This window comes from Mobula hypostoma, chromosome 1 (genome assembly GCF_963921235.1).
Source record: "Mobula hypostoma chromosome 1, sMobHyp1.1, whole genome shotgun sequence".
In the NCBI taxonomy this organism is placed as follows: domain Eukaryota; kingdom Metazoa; phylum Chordata; class Chondrichthyes; order Myliobatiformes; family Myliobatidae; genus Mobula; species Mobula hypostoma.
Genome location: NC_086097.1, coordinates 82077335 through 82099621, shown reverse-complemented (window position 1 = coordinate 82099621; position 22287 = coordinate 82077335). Strand labels below are relative to the sequence as shown.

General features: G+C 37.6%; 1 protein-coding gene across 1 annotated transcript in view; it reads left to right on the top strand.

The window, feature by feature from the left end:
* fntb (farnesyltransferase, CAAX box, beta) overlaps window positions 1–21309 on the top strand; it is a 101314-nt gene extending 80005 nt beyond the window's left edge. The window contains exons 7-12 of the mRNA XM_063051739.1: window positions 1784–1870; window positions 2738–2867; window positions 12031–12163; window positions 13021–13132; window positions 13972–14086; window positions 15463–21309. Coding sequence (XP_062907809.1) covers window positions 1784–1870; window positions 2738–2867; window positions 12031–12163; window positions 13021–13132; window positions 13972–14086; window positions 15463–15564 — 679 coding nt within the window. The 3' untranslated portion in view covers window positions 15565–21309. The remainder of the gene's footprint in view (window positions 1–1783; window positions 1871–2737; window positions 2868–12030; window positions 12164–13020; window positions 13133–13971; window positions 14087–15462) is intronic.
* The last annotated feature ends 978 nt before the right edge of the window (window positions 21310–22287 follow it).

Sequence of the window (22287 nt, the reverse complement as noted above, 5' to 3'; positions counted from 1 at the left end):
GATTTAGAAAACTTCCCTGAACACATTTTACAAACTTTAACCCGTCTAGACCTTTAACAGTATGGGAATCCCAATCAATATGTGGAAAATTAAAATCCCCTACTATCACAACTTTATGTTTCCTGCAGTTGTCTGCTATCTCACTGCAGATTTGCTCCTCCAATTCTCGCTGACTATTGAGTGGTCTGTAATACAACCCCATTAATGTGGTCATTCCTTCCCTGTTTGTCAGCTCCACCCATATGGCTTCGGTAGTCAAGCCCTCTAATCTGTCCTGCCTGAGCACTCCTGTAACATTTTCCTTGACTAGCAATGCCATCCCCCGACCACCCTTCATTCCTGTGCCTCTATCACGTCTGAAACATTGGAACCCTGGAACATTAAGCTGCCAGTCCTGCCCCTCCTGCAGCCAAGTTTCACTAATGGCTATAACGTCATAACTCCAGGTGTCAATCCACGCCCTCAGCTCGTCAGCCTTCCCCACAATACTCCTTGCATTGAGATAGACACAACTCAGAAGATTATTACCACCACACACAACCTTTCTATTTGTGACTTTGCACCAAGTTTTAACAGTCATTTTCACCCCCGCTCCACTATCTGCTCTGGTACTCTGGTTCCCATCCCCCTGCAAATCTAGTTTAAACTCTCCCCAAATTTTATTGGGGAAATGTTATTTTTTTCCTGGATAATCAGATTTAGAGAATAGCTGGTAGAGGCTATTTGAAATTATGGTTAAGATCTACAAGGTAGACGGAGAAATAATCTAAGTTAAGCATTATAGTACAAACTTCCCTACAAAAAAATTCCAGGAGGGAAATTAATCTGTTTTTCCCCCAAAGTATAGGTACAAAATGGAACTTGCTGCGAGACATTATTGAGGGAAATGATTTTAATGCTTACTGTAAGTAAGTGGATTCATACATACAAGGAAGAGATAGTGGTGGATGTGTACAGAGTTTACTGGCAAAGAAAATGTTGCATTGAATATCTATTTTTGTGCTGTATTCTCTTACATAATTCTGTAAAATATTCTTAGTCAAATGTTCCAAATCAGGCATGTTCCAAGAGTGCCAGAGAACGAGGTGAAAATACAAAGTCTTGTACCTGTTTTATATAATGTATGGCTTAGTCAGAACCCAGTTTAAGCAATCAGATCACCTCATAAAGCTGCTCATTTTTTTTTAGTTAGGATCATTCTTAAATTGTCATTTATCTATTGGCCTTGATCTTAGAATTTGGTGTTCGGCATGCTTCAGTAAAAGGGATTAAAGGGAAGTTACTACCTGACCTGTTGAATTCCTCCAGTATTTTGTGTGTTTTACTCAAGATTTTCAGCATCTGTAGAATCTGTTTTTCATTTATTTCATGTTTGGGAATTACTAATACTGTTGCTGAGGACAGAAGGTTTTTTAAAAATCCATTACATTAATGCAAAACATCCAAAATTTTGCCATTATCACAACTCCACAGTAATTATTAAAAATGTTCTAAATAATTTTTAGAGGAAGTAAGATTATATTTAAAATAATGTTGTGAGTCCTTATTGCAGTGAAAGGTCTATGGACTAAATTCTATCATTGTAAAGGAAGCATACTAATTTTTGCAGATTTCATTTAAAACTACAGCTTCTAAGGAAAGGGAATTCAGAATTTAAAGAATAAAATGATTAATAGCAATGCCATGAAAACAAAAGTGCAAATTCGTTGTATCTGTTATTTCACAACTGATTTTGAGCATTAATGATTTAATAATACTCAAAGCAAAATTGCTGTTTTTTCAGGAGTGCCTACTGTGCGGCATCTGTTGCATCCTTAACAAACATAATCACACCTACATTGTTTGAGGGAACACCTGAGTGGGTGATAAGGTACGTATGTTTCGGGAGATAAAGATATGCAGCTAACTAGATTTCTCTACAGTATCCAATATTAGGCTGCTTATAAATAATCAAGAATAATGTGAAGACTATTTTAGGAGAGATGAAAGATACTTAGAACATTTATTTATTTGCACTGTTTACCAATTTGTCAGTTGTCTGGGAAGATGGATGTTCGCAGAAATACTTCCAATGACTAGTGGAACCTACCAGCCTCTTTCCTGTACTTTTATTTATTTTCCAACAAAGCTCTCAAAGTGTAGAAATTTTCTCAGTAGCTGAGAATGCAAATGGAATTTAGGTCGTCTTTGTCATTGAGTAGGTTTGAATGTATAAGTTGATTAAAGAAATCCCTGTAATAAGTACATGGCCCCTTTTCATGTCTATGTTCCCTCTGAAGCCTTTGAAGGAGGAGAATTAGTCAGCTGATATCTCCATGATTGCTTAGATAATGAGGGAGTCACTATTGGAAAGATAAGAATTTCTTGAAAAGTCTTTAAACAATGGTGATTATAGGCTTATGAAAAGTACACATTTTAAGATCTCGCCTTGAAATCAGTTTATCCTTGTATAATTAAATTACAACTGAAGTAAGAAAAGTGAGCAAAAATTTAGTAAGTGTGAAGAAATGTATACTTTGCTGATTTGAACCAATTTTCTATTTTTGTGCTTGAAATTGGCATTTCACATCAAAAGGTTGGAAAATGTCATTGGTTAATAAGACTGATACACCAACTAGAACACTTGGCATTGCATTGCAATATATCCCATTATTGTATCTCAGTAATAGTATATGGGAACTATTCTAATTTATTTCTAACCTTTTTTAAACAGTTTGGTGACAATTGCTTTTTGTAGGTGTCAGAACTGGGAAGGTGGGATAGGCGGTGTCCCTGGAATGGAAGCCCATGGTGGGTACACATTCTGTGGTATGGCTGCCATGGTTATCCTTAAAAAGGAGTGGATGTTGGATCTCAGAGCACTGTTGGTGAGTTAAATCTATGTTATGCAAATTAATTACAGTTCCCAAAACAAGGTCCATTTTAGTTCAAAGTGGTCAGAGTGTTGTTAAATTGAAGTGATGTGGCTTGCACTGGTTGTTTCAACAACTCTGAATGGTTGAAGGGACGTGGATGTTGCTAGACACACATTGGTGTGGGGCTTCAGGCTTCTGTACCTTCTACCCAATGGTAGCTGCGAAAAGATGGCATGGCCTGGATGATGGAGAGCTTTGATGGATGTTGCTTCGTGAGGCAGCTCCTGCTGTATGTACTACCAGTGATACCCCAATAAAAACTGGCACATGTTTGCCTTCTTTCCCCTTCCTGAAGTCACAGCAACTCTTTGCTTTTATTGTCATTGAGCGAGAGGTTGTTGTTGCAGCACCGCTCGACCAGGTAACCTGTCTCACTCCTGTACACTGACTTTTCATCACGTGTGATTCATCCACAGTGGTGCTTTCAGCAAATTTATGTATGACATTGACTCTGTGTTTAGCCACATAGTAACGTGTATATAGATAGAAGAGCAGGAGGCTAAGCAGACAGCCTTGATGTGAGGTTGATGACCAGCAAAGAGGAGTTGTTACCAATTCTCACTGAGGACGTCAGTTATCCAGTTGCAGCGGGAGTTCTGGGAGCTCTCCATGAAAGTTGTAGTGTTTGGCAATGGATCCTTGTAACCCATTGTGGCATTTTTATTTCAGTCACTGGTTATCTTCTCTGTTGTTCTCAGTGGAGTTTTCAACTTGCCAGTAGCAACTTTACATGCCTGCACAGGACAAACTGTAGTCATTGCAGTTCTTTTCTGATCTTGTGCATTTGTAAAACTCAATTCTTTTTAATATTGATGAAGACTTTTGTTTTTTTCCAAGTTCATGGAATGTTTAGGTTTTCCCAACACTAAATCAAAAACCTGTCCCAATCTCAACATATGTGAACTCTGTCAATTAGATCCTTGTCTGTTAGATCTAGATTTCACTAAGGTTCATGATGACAAGGTATGGGTGATGGGTGGACCTTTGCTGGGGAATGTGTTCTCCACAGCTGACAGGCCACCCTGATCATACAGTCACTACGTGTTGTATGTGATGGAGGTTGCAGTTTCACTTTCCTTTTCCAGAATAGCTCTTCCCTGCCCAAACATTTCTTACTTTTAGATTTTCTTTAAACCAAAACTACATTTTTGCAGGCATGTGAACCAATGCCCAAATATGTTTTGGAGGGGGATTTTTGGAATCTTCAATTCAAAATGCAATTCACTTTGCAGCAAAAGATTCATGTTTTGACTCCCCATCTTTCCATCTTCAGAATTATTTTCTACTCAGCCAGAATTTGTCAGTTCAACAATAACCACAATCTTGAATGGAGTCCCGTGAGCTGCTTTCTCTGGAGAAGCAATTCTGGACAGGGGAGAGCTATGCAGCCAAATGAAGGGAAGGGTGACTGCAGCTTCCATCAGACGGAACAGGTGATGCTATGGGAGACCGAGATCTGGGCAATCTGTCAATACAGAGAACCCACGTTGCTCTCCACCTACGAAGCCACCCCCTCACCACATCAGCTGAGGTACAACCCTGAACCCCACATTTCAGTGTAGACCAGCCATACCAGGTACCCAGCTGGCCCAACACCAGCCACCTTTGGCAGCCTCTCCACACTGAGTTGGGGTGCCGCAACAGGAAGGGCAAGGATTTGATTCACAGAACTGCGCAGTTGACACATGGTGACAGGAAGTGGAGAAATTCACAACTTACACCTGGCATGGTAATACACAGCCTAAGTAGGTATCTTTTGAATGTACAGGCTTATCAGTGTTTAGAATGGGACTCCCAAGAGTGCTGTATGTATTGAGGCTCTTTATATTACTGCTCATTGGGTGGACTGCTGCCTTTCCAGTACACTAACTGCAGAAAATAAAGGATTGGACTCATAACTACCACCTTGAGGACAGCTCGTGCTGACTATAAGCATAAACAATGCTTCCCACAAAAGAGTTTTGACAAAAAATGCTTGTGGTAAATAAAATCTGATGTAATGAATTATGTTTTTTTAAAGAAATTGATCATTTCTTTAAGTGCTAGAGGCGAGCTGTGAGATTGGAAGAGTTGAATTTATTGTTTTATTGTTATTTAGAGATACAGCACAGTAATAGGCTCTTCCAGCCTAACAGGCCCACGCCGCCCAATTACACCCATGTGACCAAGTAAATCATCTGCTTTTGGAATGTGGGAGGTCCCAGGTGAAACCCATGCAATCACAGGGAAAAGGTACAACTGTCCACAGAGAGCAGTAGCGGGAATTGGACCTCGTTCACTTGCACAGTAAAGCTTTATGCTAACCCCTACGCTACCATGCTGCCCCAAATTTATTACTTCAGAGGCAGACAGATCTAAAGAGCTATTTCAAAACATGGAATTCAAGGTGAATAGAAAAGAAAATGAAGCTGAAAAATTCAGAGCATTTTTCAACCTTACTATTGAGCATACAAAGATCTTTCTTGTCTCAGCTTTGCCGCTACTGAGTTAACAAATAAAGTGGGATAGATGCTTTAGATCTAAATAGCCGCTCTAATTTCAGTTTAATTCTATCTCGTACCTAATTTTTAATTCTGCATCAGATGGCTAATATGTCTAATTATTTTAAGCACTTCCCACAGCTCTTGGTTAACTTCTTCAGGATATTGATCCCAAATCTGTTCAGATGCAAACGATGCATCTTCTGAGAGCTTCCTGCTTGACTAGTTTTTATGTTTAGGAAGCTTAATCTCTCCCCACTGCATTTTGCCCAGTGTCTTGACTTTTTGATATTTCCGTACTGTAGCAATCACTAGAGTTTTCAATTAAGTATGGTCTGTAGTGGTTATTTTAAAAACCAACTAAAACAGCTCAGAAACGAAATAAGGGGTTGACACTGTATGACGCGCTATCCACCATAAAAAAAAGTTGTCTATCATTGGTAGTCCAAAGATAGCAGTAATTGGATGAGATTGTAAGTCTATATTTAGGACCGTTGAAATAATATCAAAAATATCTTTCCAGTATTTCTCCAACAAGGGACATGACCAAAACATGTGGGTTAAAGAAGCTATCTCGGAATGGCATCTGTCACATATTGGATTAATATAAGAGTAATAACGAGATAGTTTATCTTTGGACATATGAGCCCTGTGCACTACTTTAAACTGTATCATCACATGTTTAGCACATACAGAGGATGAATTCACCAACTGAAGAATTTTTTCCCATTTTTCAGTCGGTATATTAATCTCAAGTTCTCTTTCCCAGTTAGCTTTAATTTTATTAGAAGCATCAGGACATAAATTCATAATTATATTATATATAATTGCTACTACACTTTTCTGAGAGAGATTTAAATCTAAGATTTTTTCCAAAGTGTCCATTGGATATGGGTGTGGAAAATTAGGGGAGACAGTAATTAGAAAGTTTCTAATCTGTAGATACCTAAAAAAGTGAGATCTGGGTAAGTTATATTTATTAGAGAGTTGATCAAAAGACATAAAACAATTATGATAGACTTAAATAATTTAACCTCTTCATCACGAAGGATGATTGCATTTCTTACTTTAATGGCTAGAAGGTCCATTTTGTTGAATTGGAAAGAGATTAACCCTCCTAATGTATTTCATTGGTTTTCACAAACTATGGTGTGTTTGAATTTGGAGAAAATTAGAAGTGCAGTTTATGACCCTTCCATTAAATTTGAAAAAACTTGGAGGCCATTCATTCAGCATTTTCATTTGATGTAATTTGATAATTTCCAAACTTGTTTTATCTCTCTCTACTGTTGTTGGAGGGGAATGGAGTCGTCGATACTAAGGTTTTCTTCTTTTCCATTTTTAAGTTGTTAGTTTTGCCCAAGTCTTTTAGTTTAGTTGATTAATTTTGTTTTCCTTTGGGGATGGGGTTTGTTTTTTTGGTTTGGTTTTTTTTTTCTCTTTCATGATTTTTTTTTCCAGTTTTTTTTTGCTTTGTATTATCCGTTGTTAGTTCTACATGATTGGGAGCTTTGTTAATTTACACTATTTGATTTTACAATTACTTTTCTTAAGTGTAACAATATATCTCCTACTATTTGTATTATTGCTATGTCTTGTTTCTATATTTTGAAATTAATAAAAAGATTGAAAAAGAAAGAAAAAAAAGTTGTAAAGTTGAAGTACATTTGATCCTTTATTAAGAAACCAGCAAAACAATCTTGAAATGATTAAAAAAAAGAAATTGATGAAAATGAAGCAAAGTAACAAAATAAACAGTCTTAGCATATTTAAATGTTAGCAAAGCGTTCTTAATCATATTTACGAGTATTTAAGCAGTCAGCAAAAAAAAAAATCACCCCTGGCCCACTTGCTGGCTCTACGGAAACTAGACTGAAATAAAGAAAAAGCATGAATACATAACTAAACTCTTCACTTCTACCATACCCAACCCAGGTGACTACCCATGATAAACACGCCACACAAAATACAACACAGACAGACAGAAGGTAGGATACATGGCTCCTTCATAGCGTATGGAATATATAACATTTGCATGGTCATCTTTTTAACTTCACAGCATCTTAAATTCTGCCTAAGTAATCTTATCCAAGTGTTTCCTAACATTTTGTTTTGACACTCGCCATTATTTGACACTTCCCCTTTCCAGAATTTTCTTTATCTTCTCAAGTCTTCCTTATCCTTGCACCTGGTAGGCAATGTGTCATATAGGTCTCATATTAAGCATAACAGAACTGATTTGCACCAGCCATCATCTTACTGAATGGCGGAGCACACCTCAAGGGCCACGTGGTCTTTGGCTTTTTTTTAAGAACTGTTTGTCTCTCCTCTGATGTCGACTCTTAGCAGATTCCAACACCTCACTATGCACCTGCATGGTGCCACTTCCCCAGTGTGCTACCATATACCGCTGCCAGCAACCATATAGCTCTTTACCGAATTAGCATTTCTCTGAATATCTTCCTGGTCTTTATAGTTGAACATTAGTCTGCAACTCACACCCTCATGTGACTCTTGTTTCCCGTTACCACCCCCTTACTGTTTTGAGCTTAGTCTGGCTGGAAAGAAAACAGAGAATGAATCTGAGTAGCTGCAGGCACTTCCAACATGAAATCTGAAGTTATCATGTGGCATTGGGATTGTAGGCTACATCCTTTCATTATAATTAAAATCATAAGTAAGATCTCGTGTACTACTGGTCACCTACCTACAGGAAAGATAGAAAGAGTACAGAGAAATTTTTTAAGGATGTTGCTGGTACTTGAGGACCTGAATAATAGGGAAAGGTTGGATAGGTTAGGAAACTGATTGAATCGTTAAAATCATATAATTAAATGAACATGAGACAATGAACATATTGGCAGCTTTGATAAGTTAGTTCAGTCCAGTAAATGAAAATCAATAAAATCTATAAATACTGGAAATCTGAAATAAAACTGGGGGAATAAACTGGGAACAGTCAACAACCCCTGTAGAAAGAGAAATAAATGAAGGGTCACAGACTTGAAATGGGTGTTGGTGGGGTGGAAGGAGAGGAGGGTTTAGGGTGGTAGTCCCAAATCAGAACATTTATTATACCAACCCCTCCCTCACATTAGTTTTCCCCTTTCTTTCCCCCATTTTAGACAAAGGGTCTCAGAGCTGAAACATTAACTGCTTCTTTTTCCACAGATGTTTGCCAGTTTAGATATTGCAAAGTAGTCTTTGAAAAAAAGAACATAGTTCCTCAGAAATTTTTTTCATCTAACTCATGGAGGCTGCAGTATAATTATTTCTGAAATCATAAAAAATGTTTAATTTTCTAAGCACTACTTCTAACAATGTTGAATCATTGATCTCAGTTGTGCATTAATGTTACTTGAAATGCCTAAATTATTTTTGGAAGATTGTTTTTACTTCCAAATAATTTAGTTATGGAATTAAAGATGATTTATCCAGTCATAAAATCAGTTTTATAAACTGTACCAATGATATGCAAGTTACAAAATGTATACAGCAAGTTTGAATTATTGGTATTGCATAGAGGTATAGCACCACCTAGCTTGTAAGTCTAAATTGCAATCTTCAACATTTAAGTTTATTTATGAAATTCAATTGCCCTGGAAGTTCAGTTGTAAAATAAATGACGCTGAAGTAACATTTAACAATCTCTGCACAAGTTGTTTTTCTATGACCTGTTAGCTAGTTAGCTGGGCATCCTCAACACTGTCTTTTTGATCATAGTGAAGATCATTAATTGAAACTATTCAGACCACAGCTACAGTAACATGCAGACTCATTTGGAAAGCATGGGAGAAAAGCATTTTAAATGGTCTGTTTCCATTGAAGTTGGCAGGAGGAGATCCAGGAAGGCTTAGTTTTCAAATGTGGCTTCAGTGTCAACAGTTGAAGAATTTAAAGTGGAGTTGACTTTTCAGCGATTGGCGGGTTATTATGGAAATTCTGATGCAGGAAGACTGAATAGCAGAATGCAGGACTACTCAAGAACTTTTATGAAGAGTAAAACAATATCAGCATTTCACCAGCAATGGTAACAGAGTTAAAGTAAAGAAAAAAAAGAAGCATGTGAAGGGTGTGATGTCTCTTGCTGCCCCTAACCAATACGTATCTGGTATTTCCTCAATTTTACATTTATCCTTATTGTTTTAACCCATTCAGCCCTTGACCTTAGACTGAGATTACAGGGTTGTCTGGAGATGTGGAATGCATGCAGGTATGTCAGCGTTATCTCTATCAAAGTGTGCATACAATGTATTGATCTCATCAGGATGGATTATAGTCACTTGGATTATGTCTTCATAATCAGTGGTGACTGCAGCATATTCATTTGCATTCATTGATGAATTGTTGAACATGGTCCAGTCACCGACTCAAAGCAGTCCTGAATTCACTCATTCACCTCTGCCATCCAACTCTATGCTGTTCACTCTGCACATAGGTCCAAGAAGTACAGCCTGCAACAACGTGAGGGTGATGGATGGAATGTTGGCATTATTGTTGGTAGTATATCAGTGGTATTTGTAATACCAATGCTGATGGATAGGCCATAATTCACCTCTCCCCTAACAGATCCTTCACTCAGTTGAAGGAAGGTCAACAAGCCCCTGGTGGGCAAAGGAAATAGTTCAAAGATAACATCAAAATTAGTCTAAAGAAACTCAACATTACAGCTAAAATCTGGGAAGAAGTTGAACTCAATATATACACCTGAAAGAAAAATGTTCCGGAGAGAGCTGTGCTACATGAGAACGATCTCTGTTGTGTCCTAGTGGCAGCTATGAAAGGAGAGACTGAAAAACCAAAAAAAAACACCACTAACCACAACCACCATTTACCCTTTCCCACATTGCACGGGAATATATGGGTCCTGGATTGGCCTCTACAGCCACCTAAGGACACATCCTTAGGAGAACATCATACTCGACTCGAGTGATCGCACTACTACTGAGCCCTCTAGTGTTGCAGGTGATTTGTTGAAAGTAGTTAAACAGAGACTTCCACCTCGCCTGATTAAAGTCTTCCACTATGATATGACAGACACTGTGGTATGCTGCTTCACACAGATGCAGACATCAACAATGGATCCTCCTTTAAGACTGACAAGTGGTCCTACTCTTGTTAGTTAGCAGAAACTTCATCCCTACCTTATCACGCTTCAGTGTAATTGGCTCTTGTTCTTCCAAATTTGAGATTATAGTCTCAGTAGTTTTATTTCTCCTCCCATGACAAACCTGCTATTCCAGTAATCAATCTGCTGAACACTCCCTCTACTTAAAGTATGCTTGCTTTGACAGGAAGATCAGTTTGGCTCATGGTGTCCTTGATGTCGTCTCACTCAGGCGCTACAGAAATGAAGAAGAAATCCCAACTTTTGTCTTCATGCTCATGCAGTAAAGAGCAACATGTTTGCTTTCATAATTGCCTGCTGTCCCTACATGTCGACTTTCATTAGCATTCAAGGGTCCTTGAGACCCTCTGAGCTTGAACATCAGTCTCTAACCATTTTCAAAGAAAAGCAATTGATCTACCAGATTGGATGAGTACACATTTTTGTGCATGATTTCAAGTGCCATGTCTTCGCCCAGTCACCTAATCCATATCTTCCTGAAGCTTCTCTGCATCCTTCTCCCAGTCTAGTATTCCATCAAACCTATTCATGACCATCAAGATCTTTATTATGTTACTAGTCAGATTTCTCTTTTCCAGAGAAAAGAAAACCTATGAATACATTCTTTATTGATGAATATATGCACACTTGTGGTATGTTGTAACTTTTTTAACAGCTGTTAATATAGGCTGTAGCTTTATGTTAATTTGTGTGAAAGTAAGTAAAAGGGCTATTAGTTTGAAAATTGTCTCTAAATTTGAACTTTGTGCAGTACTGTGCAAAAGTCTTAGGCACATATATTTAACTAGAGTGCCTAAGACTTTTCCACAGTACTGTAGTAATTTTATGTATTGTACTGTACTGCTGACACAAAAAAGAAGCAAATTTCATGACATATGTTGGTGATGGTAAACCTTATTCTGATATGGATCTCTGTTGTGGACTGAGAGTGGGAAGGGGGCAGGGAGAGGGGAATCATGGTTGGGAAAATGGGAAGAGAGAGAGGCATGCTTTAATAATCAATAAACCAATTGTTTGGATTCAAATAACCTTTCCTGGTGTCTTAAGTCTGATGTGTCTGCATCCACAGCTTCCCCCGCCTCTGGCATTCCTCTGCCACCTGTCCCACACCCCTCCCATGGTGTTCCACCCTCTCCATTCCCAACATCCTTTGCTCTCGCCAGATTTACAAACTTGCTCTCCACTCCACGTTGACAGATACAGTACTGTGCAAAACTCTTTGGCACCCTAGCTATATTTATGTGTCTTAAGACTTTTGCACAGTACTGTATGCATTGTGAAATCAAAGTAATTCTGTGATGTATTGACAATGAATTTGATTGATTACTCTTGTACTGCACAAGGAGCTGAGAAGGTAGTAAATAAAGGACAGGTGTGCAATTACTTAATTTCTTTTATTTGATAATTCATAACGAGAATTAGTCTAAAGATATTAACTTGCATAAAATGATGTGATATTAACAATGCTACTTTTCTGGTCTAAACTGTATTTCTGTAATTCATACAGCGCTGGGTGACAAGTCGGCAAATGCGGTTTGAAGGTGGATTTCAAGGTCGATGCAACAAGTTGGTGGATGGTTGTTACTCATTCTGGCAGGCTGGACTCTTGCCACTTCTACACCGTGCACTACATGCGGAGGGTACGTGCAAAGCACCAGTTAAATATTATGTGCTTTTATTTATTGCAGTTAATTTTCATATCAAATAGGCAAATCTCAATTTCTAAAATATCAAGAAAGAGAACTTGAACCTGATCTATTGAGTATACGGAGTATGTTTGCTTTAAATTATTATTTGCTGTTTACTCACTGGCAATTTAGTGTGGTACACATCATCTGGAAAGAAAAAATTACAATTTATCATCTAAGTAATTCATTTCTAGCACTGTTTGTCGAATGAGCTAAAGAAAAACTTTGAAGCATGGTTTTGATATTTGCTGGAAGTAGAATAATCAAATGACACCCATTTTGAAAGTATATTCCTTTGTGAAAATAAGCAGTCAATCTTGCGATTGTAAGGCATTTCCTAGAAGCATGTGGTTGATGCAGGTTTGTTGAGGGAGATGAGAAGGCTGCCTTTAAAGAGTTGGATGGGCATGTGGAAGAAACTGCAGAGAATGTGCTTGGAACTCTAGAAGAGTAATGGATAATGCAAAGCCATGAGCGGCTTTTCAAAACAAAAATATTTACAATTTGAGACTGCTAGAGAAGTAGAATATGAGGATGAATACTGAGTGAAGATAAAGCTGATGTTTGAACATGACTTTGAGGCAGAATGTGGATATTAATGTTTTGGATCACCTGAGATTCGTGGAACTTAAACAATGGGGGCAAAAACAAGAAAGGAGCTGAAGATTATGAAGTGGAAGTTTGTCCTGTCTGTTTCTGAAACCCCGTTCCATTCATTTCTCAGTTTTAAATCTCTAGGTTATCAAATTCAGTCCTCTTGCTCCTCCAGCTCTGTGAGCTAATGCTGTTCTATTGTAATGCTTTTATAGGGAAAGATGCTCTCAGTATGACACACTGGATGTTTCATCAGGAAGCGCTTCAAGAGTACATCTTACTCTGTTGTCAGAATTCCACTGGAGGATTGTTGGATAAACCTGGCAAGTGAGTGGTAATTTTGTATGGTACATTCTAACTCAACCTTATGAGGCTGCAGTTTATCTTGCAGTTTCTGCTGATTGAAAGAAAATGATAAAATGGAGAATGCTTTCAAAAGGTGTAATTCTCATGGAGGCAGAAAATTCGACTTGGTAATGGAATCAACAAATGTATAAGAGACCTCGAATTGTGCAGAAGAATCTAGAAACTATAAGGGAAGAGCAGTTTAACATTTTGCTGACTTAGTACTGTATATCTGAGCATTATTTTTGAAGTGGGGCATTTATCTTGTAGCAAACAAAATGCATAAATTCACATTCAGGTTTAATTGTCATTCACCCATGCACATGGATACAGCCAAATGAAAGTGTTCCTCTGGGGCTAAGGTGCAAAACACTGTATCAGCAATCGCACACAGCACATATAATTACAATAGCAGAAAAACATACAGTCACAGCATTTTTTTTCAGCAGTGTCTTGCAATCACACAAAACCTTTGTTTGGACCAAAGAGGCCACTGCGATTGAGGGAGCCGCCAGCTTCATAAGTTTATAAGGACTCTATGAAGCAAGGTTTGAATATTCCCTGTTGGTAAACACAAACATGCATTCATGAATACTAGTCTATCACACTATTTTAGATTGCGTGCACGTTTTGATAGCTTCCAAAATACTTAAGTATTTTATTTCACTGGCAAATTGGTGAAGCTGAGTAAGTACTACAATTTAGAATATACAATATAATTTCTTTGATTGCAGTTTTTGAATGTTGTCTGTTCTTCTGATTTTTTGGATAATAAATGATATTATTTCATATTGACACTTGTCATATTTTTCCCATATTAGATCAAGAGATTTTTACCATACCTGCTATTGTTTAAGTGGTCTTTCAGTGGCACAGCATTTTGCTGGTGGAGAACTTCTGCATGAAACCATTGTGGGTGACAAAAAAAACAGGCTGGTAAGCAAGAAGGAATGTGGGAGAACTAAGCAACCGTCCTTTAGGGGTTCATTTATAAAGTACAGTTAATTGGGACACATCAGGACCAGTACATTTGGCCCTATTAAGCAACTACCCCAATTAGTCAAAGTTTCATAGAAATAGTTAAAAAGGTATAAAAAAAGACAAACTGCCTTTTAACCTGAGTAGCAAATTATGTATTTAAATGAAATGCAGAATAAATTAGAAACTACCAAAACTACTATAGTACTATAAAACTGTGTATTCATTCCTAATTGTTATCAATGGAGGAATTAATCCAGTGTACGCTGATATGTTCTTTTGATTGACTGTAAATGAACTAAATCAGCGCAGGTTCCTATTACAGATGAGTGGACTGCCTTCAAACAGTGCTTTTGACGATAACCTCCTCCAGATCTTCATTCTAATTGTAGTATACTAGACGATTGTCAATATCTTCAAATTCTTTCTAGTTCCTAACTTGTGAAGTAATGAAATCGTTTCATTTTCACTCCCGGCTGTTTCTGGCATCTCCAATCCTGAATGCTTGAAACCGCAGTGAGCCAAACTGCTCTGAATTATCTTACTGTTTATTACTCGCCAGCAATCAGCAACAAAAATGACTGCTTTTTGAACACATGCATGCAAGTGATGCTATTTAAAAACTGTTTGCTCTAAGCACGGTGTATTGTCTCACGGCCACACAACATGCACATGACTGACACTAGTTAGGAAATGTTCGGCAACAGTCTCCTGTTCCAATTACGCGGCGTAGTGTCTCAAATAAATTAAGGGAATCTCAGCTATTTTCTCATTGTGAAATTTTGAATAGAAATTTTGTTTTGCAGTTATGTTTGAAATTTGACATTGAACTAAGAATTGCAAGCCTCAGCAACATGCTGAATCTCCCCAAATTACTTTGCATTGTTTATGATCTACGCATAGTTTGCCCTCCAGTACAGTTCTTGTGTTTGAGATAAGCACTAATAATCATTTAGAGGTTACATCTTTTGAAAAGGTTATGTGGCAATTGCAGTTTACCAATAGAAATTACAGGAATTTGTCAATAATTTACTGGAGTAATGTGCAGTTCAAATTATTTTGCACAATCATAACAATTTAATAATTTTGCCTCATTTGTCAAAATATTTATGTTGAATGTCGTTGATTTTTTTTTTCTTTGTGGATAGCTTCATGGATGTATTTGAGTTGTTTATGTTGCCAGCTTTTATACAATTGTTAAAATTTCATAGGCAAGTAATAATTAGTCCCATTCAGTGTAGACTAGATACAAATTAACTTTTTGTTCATACAAAATATTAATCAAATTTCAGTCGCAGTCTTATACATTTTATAAATTGTCTTCTCTCCTCCAGGAACCAACCCATCCTGTATACAACATCGGTCCTGAAAAAGTAGCACAAGCTATAATGCACTTTCTCAAGCTACCAGTTCCACAGATGAAGAATAATTCTTAATAAATTCACTATGCATTCGATATAAATAAATTTCCAAATACTAATTGTGTATCCCAAGTCCAAAGAATTATGTTTTTCAAAGTAAAATGTTCAACGTGGAGCACATTCTAATATGAAGCATTTTGCTTCTTGCAACAAGGATAAAAGCCATTGGAACTGCATATAGTATGGCTACCTAGTCCAGTTTACATTCAGGCAACTTGCTCCTGAGAACTGAAATATCAGAGACTATTATCTGTAAATGTTCCTGTTCTCACAACATCATCTCTCAGAAAAGTGAATAGTTTTAGTGTGACTAGAGCACGGTGCTCTTCACTGTTTTCAGAAATAATTTATCAATGTCACAATAAAGTTTTTTTTTTCTTTGAGCTTTCCATTTTGCCTGAATTTTCACTATTTTGGAAGCAGTTCTTTTTGCTTGCCATTTAAAAAAAAGGCCAGTGTTACAAAAAAAGATAATGTTACGTTGAGTAGTATGTGATATGTTTTGCTTTTAGTAACATAATTTTTGGATGGGTTTAAATGAAAGAATAAACAGTTACAAAGTGATTGTCACATGCAGAAACCATGCCAGAGAAGGCAAAGCAATTTATTGTTTTCAAAACCTTTAGGAGTGGCCCAGCATTGTTTAGTAATTGAAGCATGCAAAGCTATTTGTCAGACAAAGATAAGATAGAAGCTTAGTGACTGCTTGATTGTATTGTTTGGTATGGTTCATATAATATTTCACATAATCAGAACTGTACAACAAAGGGCAAAAGCATCAGAGAAGCGCTATCAACAGTTCTCGTTTCAAAGCAGCCGCGTTCATGATTAGTAAAGGTGTCAAAGATTACAGGGAGAAGGCAAAAGAATGGGTTTGAGAGGGATAGTAAATCAACCATGATGGAATGGTAGAGAAGATACAATGGGCTGAATGGCCTAATTGTGCTCCTATGCCTTCAGGTCTTATGGTCTTAACTCAGTCAGCGGGATAGACAGAACATTCCAATTATGGCTGAAATAATATCGATGCAGGTAACCCATGGAAAGGAAATTCACTGTGATGGCTATGTTTTTACAACAATAATATTTCCCCCTCTCCATAACTAATTGGGAAATTGCATTAACCACTGCATTTTCTGCATTGGCAGATGTAGTAATTACAGTGCTCAGGTCTTCCTGCTTTTAAATTTATTTTGAACTGTTTGGTTGCAGATATAAATATTAAAATAAATATTAAACTCACATTATCTCTGTGTGGGCATATGATGTTGTTGGCTGGGTAACCTTAGTTGATCTTAAAAATGAGGAACTGTTCTCTGAAATCTCTCCAAATATCAAGAAAATTTTGGTTTATATGCCATCAAAATTAAAGTTCCTACAAGCAGTAAATCATCTATGTATTTTTAAAGGGATTAGAACTGAGATAGAAAGTGAATTTTTAAATGGATTTTTTTGAACATTTATCTGTAAACACCATGCTTTACTTTCAATTTTGTAAAGTTTTGTAAACTTGTTCATTAGAGCAACTAATGGAAGGTGCATTAAAGTAAAATGTAACTTTTTGGTTTTTGAATTCCAATTATGTTTGCAAAGGGCTTACATCTTAATTTTAAATATCAAGGATGAACTTGCAATGATAAAATAACATCAATCACAATTTGATAGTTGTATGCAATCACCAACATTTTGTGTAGCGTAAAAAAAAGTAGGAAATGGAAGCAGGAGTAGATTACTCCACCCTTCATACCAATCCCATTATCTATGAAGATCAGACAATATCCTCCTTCAGCATGACTTCCCAGTATTATCCCTACCTGTGTTTATTCCCTTACTAACCAAAAGAACTATAGATATGTGAATATTCTAAGTGACTGAGCTTCAAGTCCTATTAGCTAGAGAATTCTAAATGCTCTTTCATCTGGTTTCTTCAATGGTTTGGAGATTTCTTCACAATCATCCACCCTCCTAATAGCAGGATGTGCCCTTGTTATACTCACATACTATTTTTGCAGCCCCCCCCCTCCCCCCCGCAAAGTTCCATTGCATCCTCCTCTACCACCCAGGTTTCAGTTATCAACAACACCTGATCCCTTCATCCATATCGTTAACATAGATTGCTAGGAGCTGGAAATGATTTCTGTAACACCCTGCTTATTACAGTTGTTTTATGTCTATCAGATAATCTTCAGTCCTTGCTAAAATGTTACTGGCAATCCTCTTCATTCTAGTTTGGTTTCATAACCTTTTGTATGACACTTTACTGAGGTGCAGAATGTTTAAATACATCATATTCATTGGCCTCTGCAGTTATTCTGCAAGTTAGAAAATTGAACTGTAATAGTTGTCAAACATAATTTCTCTTGCATAAAAACCATGTTGACCCTGCCCAACGTTTTTATTAGGGTTCTGTTACCACTTTGTTAATAATAGATCTTTTGTTTTTATTGATGCTGGACTAGCTGATTTGTGTTCTCGCTCTCTTAAATAATGGGATTACATTTGCTGCATTCCCTTCTGTGAGAACCTCTGTATAACCTGTAAAATTAAGAAGATGACAGTCTTTATTTCCTTCACATTTCTTTCAGACCTTGGGATATGGTTTATTGGGTCCTGGGGATTCATCACCTCTTATTTGTTGTTAACTTATCAGGTTTTGGGCATCACTGGTTATCATTTATGCCCATCCCTGATTGCCCTTGTAGATGGAGGTGAGCTAGCATCTTGAATTGCTCTATTCCTTCTAGTATAGGGATTCCTATAATGCACAATAATTTGCCATCATACCTTTGGCTCGTGCTGTGTAGATGGTGGGAAGGCTTTGGGGTTGTCAGGAGATGAGTAATTTACTACTAGTCCCTGACCTGCACTAAGGAACATGGTATTTATTTGGATGATCCAGCTGAGGTCTATGGTCAACAGCAACACCATCGTTAATGGGGTATCTGCAGAGGTCATGTCATTGAATGTCAGGTACGGTTGGATGGACCATAAGACATAGGAGCAGAATTAGACCTGGCCTATCGAGTCTGCTCTGCCATTCAATACTGGCTGATCCTTTTTTCCCCTCCTCAGACCCACACTCTGGGCTTCTCCCAGTAACCTTTGATGCCATGGTGAATCAAGAACCTATCAATCTGGCCTCCACAGCCTACCCATAGTAACAAATTTCACAAATTCACCACTCTCTGGCTTAAGAAATTTCTCACATCTGCTTTAAACCGACACCCTTCTATCCTGAGTCTGTGCTCTCTAGTCCTAGACTCCTCCACCATGCGAAACATCCCTTCCACATCTACTCTGCCTAGGCCTTTCAATATTCGAAAGGTTTCAAAGAGATTCCCCCCCCATCCTTCTAAATTCCAGCGACTACAGACCCAGAGCCATCAAATATTCCTCATATGATAACCCTTTCATTCCCAGAATCACCCTTGTGAACCTTCTCTGAATGCTCTCCAATGCCAGCACATCTTTTCTTAAAGAGCCCAAAGTTGTTCACAATATTCAAGGTGAGGCTTCACCAGTGCCTTTAAAGCCTCAGCATCACATCTCTGCTCTTATATTCTAGAGCTCTAGAATATGAAATGAATGCTAACATATGCATTTAATTTCCTCACTACTGACTCAACCTGTAAGTTAACCTTTAGGGTGTTCTTCACAGGGACTCTTAAATCCCTTTGCATTTTTGGATTTTCTCTCCTCTTTTGTTGGACATAATCATTGTCTGACGCTTCTGTGGCATGAATACTTTGTCTGACATCAGCCTGTGCCTGAGGGTTGTCTAATTCTTCATGCATGTAGGCATGTGATGTCTCATTGCTGAAGAATTGTCAATGGAATGAAACCTACCCCACTTTTTCACCTTGTGATGGGAGTTAGCTACTGAAGATGATTGGGTCTATAATATTCTACACTGAGATCATGATCTGTGAAGCCTGAGGTGTTTAAAAATCGTGACTGGCTTGTTTTGTGCAATGGATCACCTCAACTCTTTGGTATCATCCACTGATCAATATTTCTAATGCCACCTTCAATTAACTGCTGTTCTGGTGTCATGGGTCAAAATCCCCATCTCACCTTAGGAGTTTGAAGCAAAGTTGGGTCTGAAGTTGAGTATGCCTTGCAAAATCTATTCTGGGCCTGAGTAAGTACAGCTTCATAATACAACACAGCATCCAGTGCTTGATGTTGATGTCTGTCACTTTGATATTTGAGAGTAGACTGATTGGGTAGTTATCAGCCAGATTGTATTTTTCCAGCTTACTGTGACTGGACATGTGAATAATTTTCCACACAGTCAGATGGATGCTAGTGTATCAATTGTAATAGAACACTTTAGCATATTAATTTCTCATATGTTTTACAAATAGATTTTAGTTAATCTTGAGAAAATCGACGCAATGTGTACATTTAAATACATCATTTGACCCGCTGCTAACCCTGGATTATTTTGGTAAAGCCTTACTAGATAGTTACATACTTTATTGATCCCAAAGGAAATTAGTGTTCCAGTAGCATTACGTATGCACAGATATATGAATTTACAAATAATAGAAGAGAAGTAAGAAATAATTAATTTTAAAAAAGTTGCCTCTAACAGTCCTACTGGAGGGGGTCATCTCTTCCCTGGCTATAGGTTGACTCATTATAGAGCCTAATGGTTGAGGGTAAGAATGACCTCGTATAGCACTCTTGGGAGCAGTACAGTTGTCTTAGTGTATTACTGAAAGTACTCTGTTCAGCTAAGGTGGCATGCGGAGAGTGAGAAACATTGTCCAGAATCGTCTGGATTTTCTGGAGAGTCCTTTGTTCTACCACAGTCTCCAATGTGTCTATTTTGACACCTATAACAGAGCCAGCCTTTCTAATTAGTTTATTGAGCCTGTTGGCATCACCCATGTTGATACCATTGCCCTAGCACACCACCGCTTAGAAGATTGTACTGGCGTGACAATAGACTGGTAGAACATGTGAAGGAGTCGCCTGCGGTCTCAGTCTCTCAGTCTGCAACATTGCACTTAGTATCCTTGGGAAGTAGAAGCGACTCTGGCCCTTCTTGTACACAGCCTCTGTTGGTGCTCCATTCCAATCTGCCGTCCAGATGCACCCCCAGGTATTTATAGGTCCTAACCACATCCACGTCCTCACCATCAATAGCAACAGGGAGTAATGCAGTCCTAGTCTTCCTAAAGTCCATCACCATCTCTTTTGTCTTGCTAATGTTGAGCTGCAGATGATTCAGCTTGCATCATTTGACACTATTTCCCATCCTCCCTTTATACACCCAACTATTGCTGAGTCATCAGAGAATTTCTGCAGATGGCATAACTGAGTGTTGCATCAGTGTCCAAGGTATACAGGGTAAACAGGAAGGGAGCCACGACTGTCCCCTGTGGGGCCCCAGTGCTGGTTGCTATGTTGTCTTCTGCTAGTTAAGATGATATTCATTTTCCCAGATTGGAAATGTAACATAGGATTTTTGAACTCAAAACACAAAATGCTAGAATCTGTCCATTAAGTCAGGGCATATTTGTGGAATAAGCAGAGAAGTTTTTCAGGTCAATCTACTTTTTCCATTCTGAATAGTTCTCATTGGCTTGAAAAATTGACAGTTTATCTCAATGGATACTACCTGACCAACTGTATATGTGTGGAATTTTTCATCTTGGATTACCAACATCTGCAGCATTGCACTTTTTTTTAAGATTCATACTTTGTGCAGTTCGATAATATAGAATTAAATTATTTCATTTTTCAGCAAAACAGTGGTAAGTTCAATGGTTTTTAACAAGCTTATTATTGTCAGAATTATTAATGAGTAAGATTTTTATTTGGAAATATTTTGGAAATGGTACTCTATTCAATAAACAAAAGTTCTTTTGTGTACTGTGGTTGACTTTAATTTTTTTAGTCACTTATGGGCTGTGGTTTTCTGGAAAAAAACAGCAATTATTACCATATCCAGTTGTTCTGAAAGCTAGTGTTTTAACGGAAGCGATTGGCCATTTTTAGAGGATAGTTAAGTAATAATTAGATTGCAATCAATGGGGAATCAAATGTAAATTGGACCAGGAAATGGCGGGTTTCCTTTGCTGAAAATCATTAATGAATCAGAATGTTTTCTAAAAACAATTCAGTGCCTTAGTACTCAATGATTCTAGTCATATGTATTTTTAATTATGTATTATTCAGTGAATTAACTGAATTCACTTGTCACATTAGGATTTGAATCAGGGTCTCCATACCATTACTCTGATGTTGTAAATTAGAGTTAAACGAAACAGGCCTTTTGTAGTCTTCTTATTACTTTTAAATTGGATACTTTCAGAATGTAGGTTTTAAGAAAAAATAGCAATTGTGGTGAACAAATGAGAGCATTCTCTAAGTATTTAATGTGATAAAATTGTGCATATAGACAAAGCAAAGAGTTCTAGTTATTTATTCAATTTAAAGTATATTCACAAGAAACTAAAATGCAGCATGTTCTCAAACAAGAGGCCCCCTTATTCAAACACGTGCAAATTTAATTTAGCTGCTAATTCTATTTTGCACCAAAATCATAGAAACATAGAAACATAGAAAATAGGTGCAGGAGCAGGCCATTCGGCCCTTCGAGCCTGCACCGCCATTTATTATGATCATGGCTGATCATCCAACTCAGAACCCAGCCTTCCCTCCATACCCCCTGACCCCTGTAGCCACAAGGGCCATATCTAACTTCCTTTTAAACATAGCTAATGA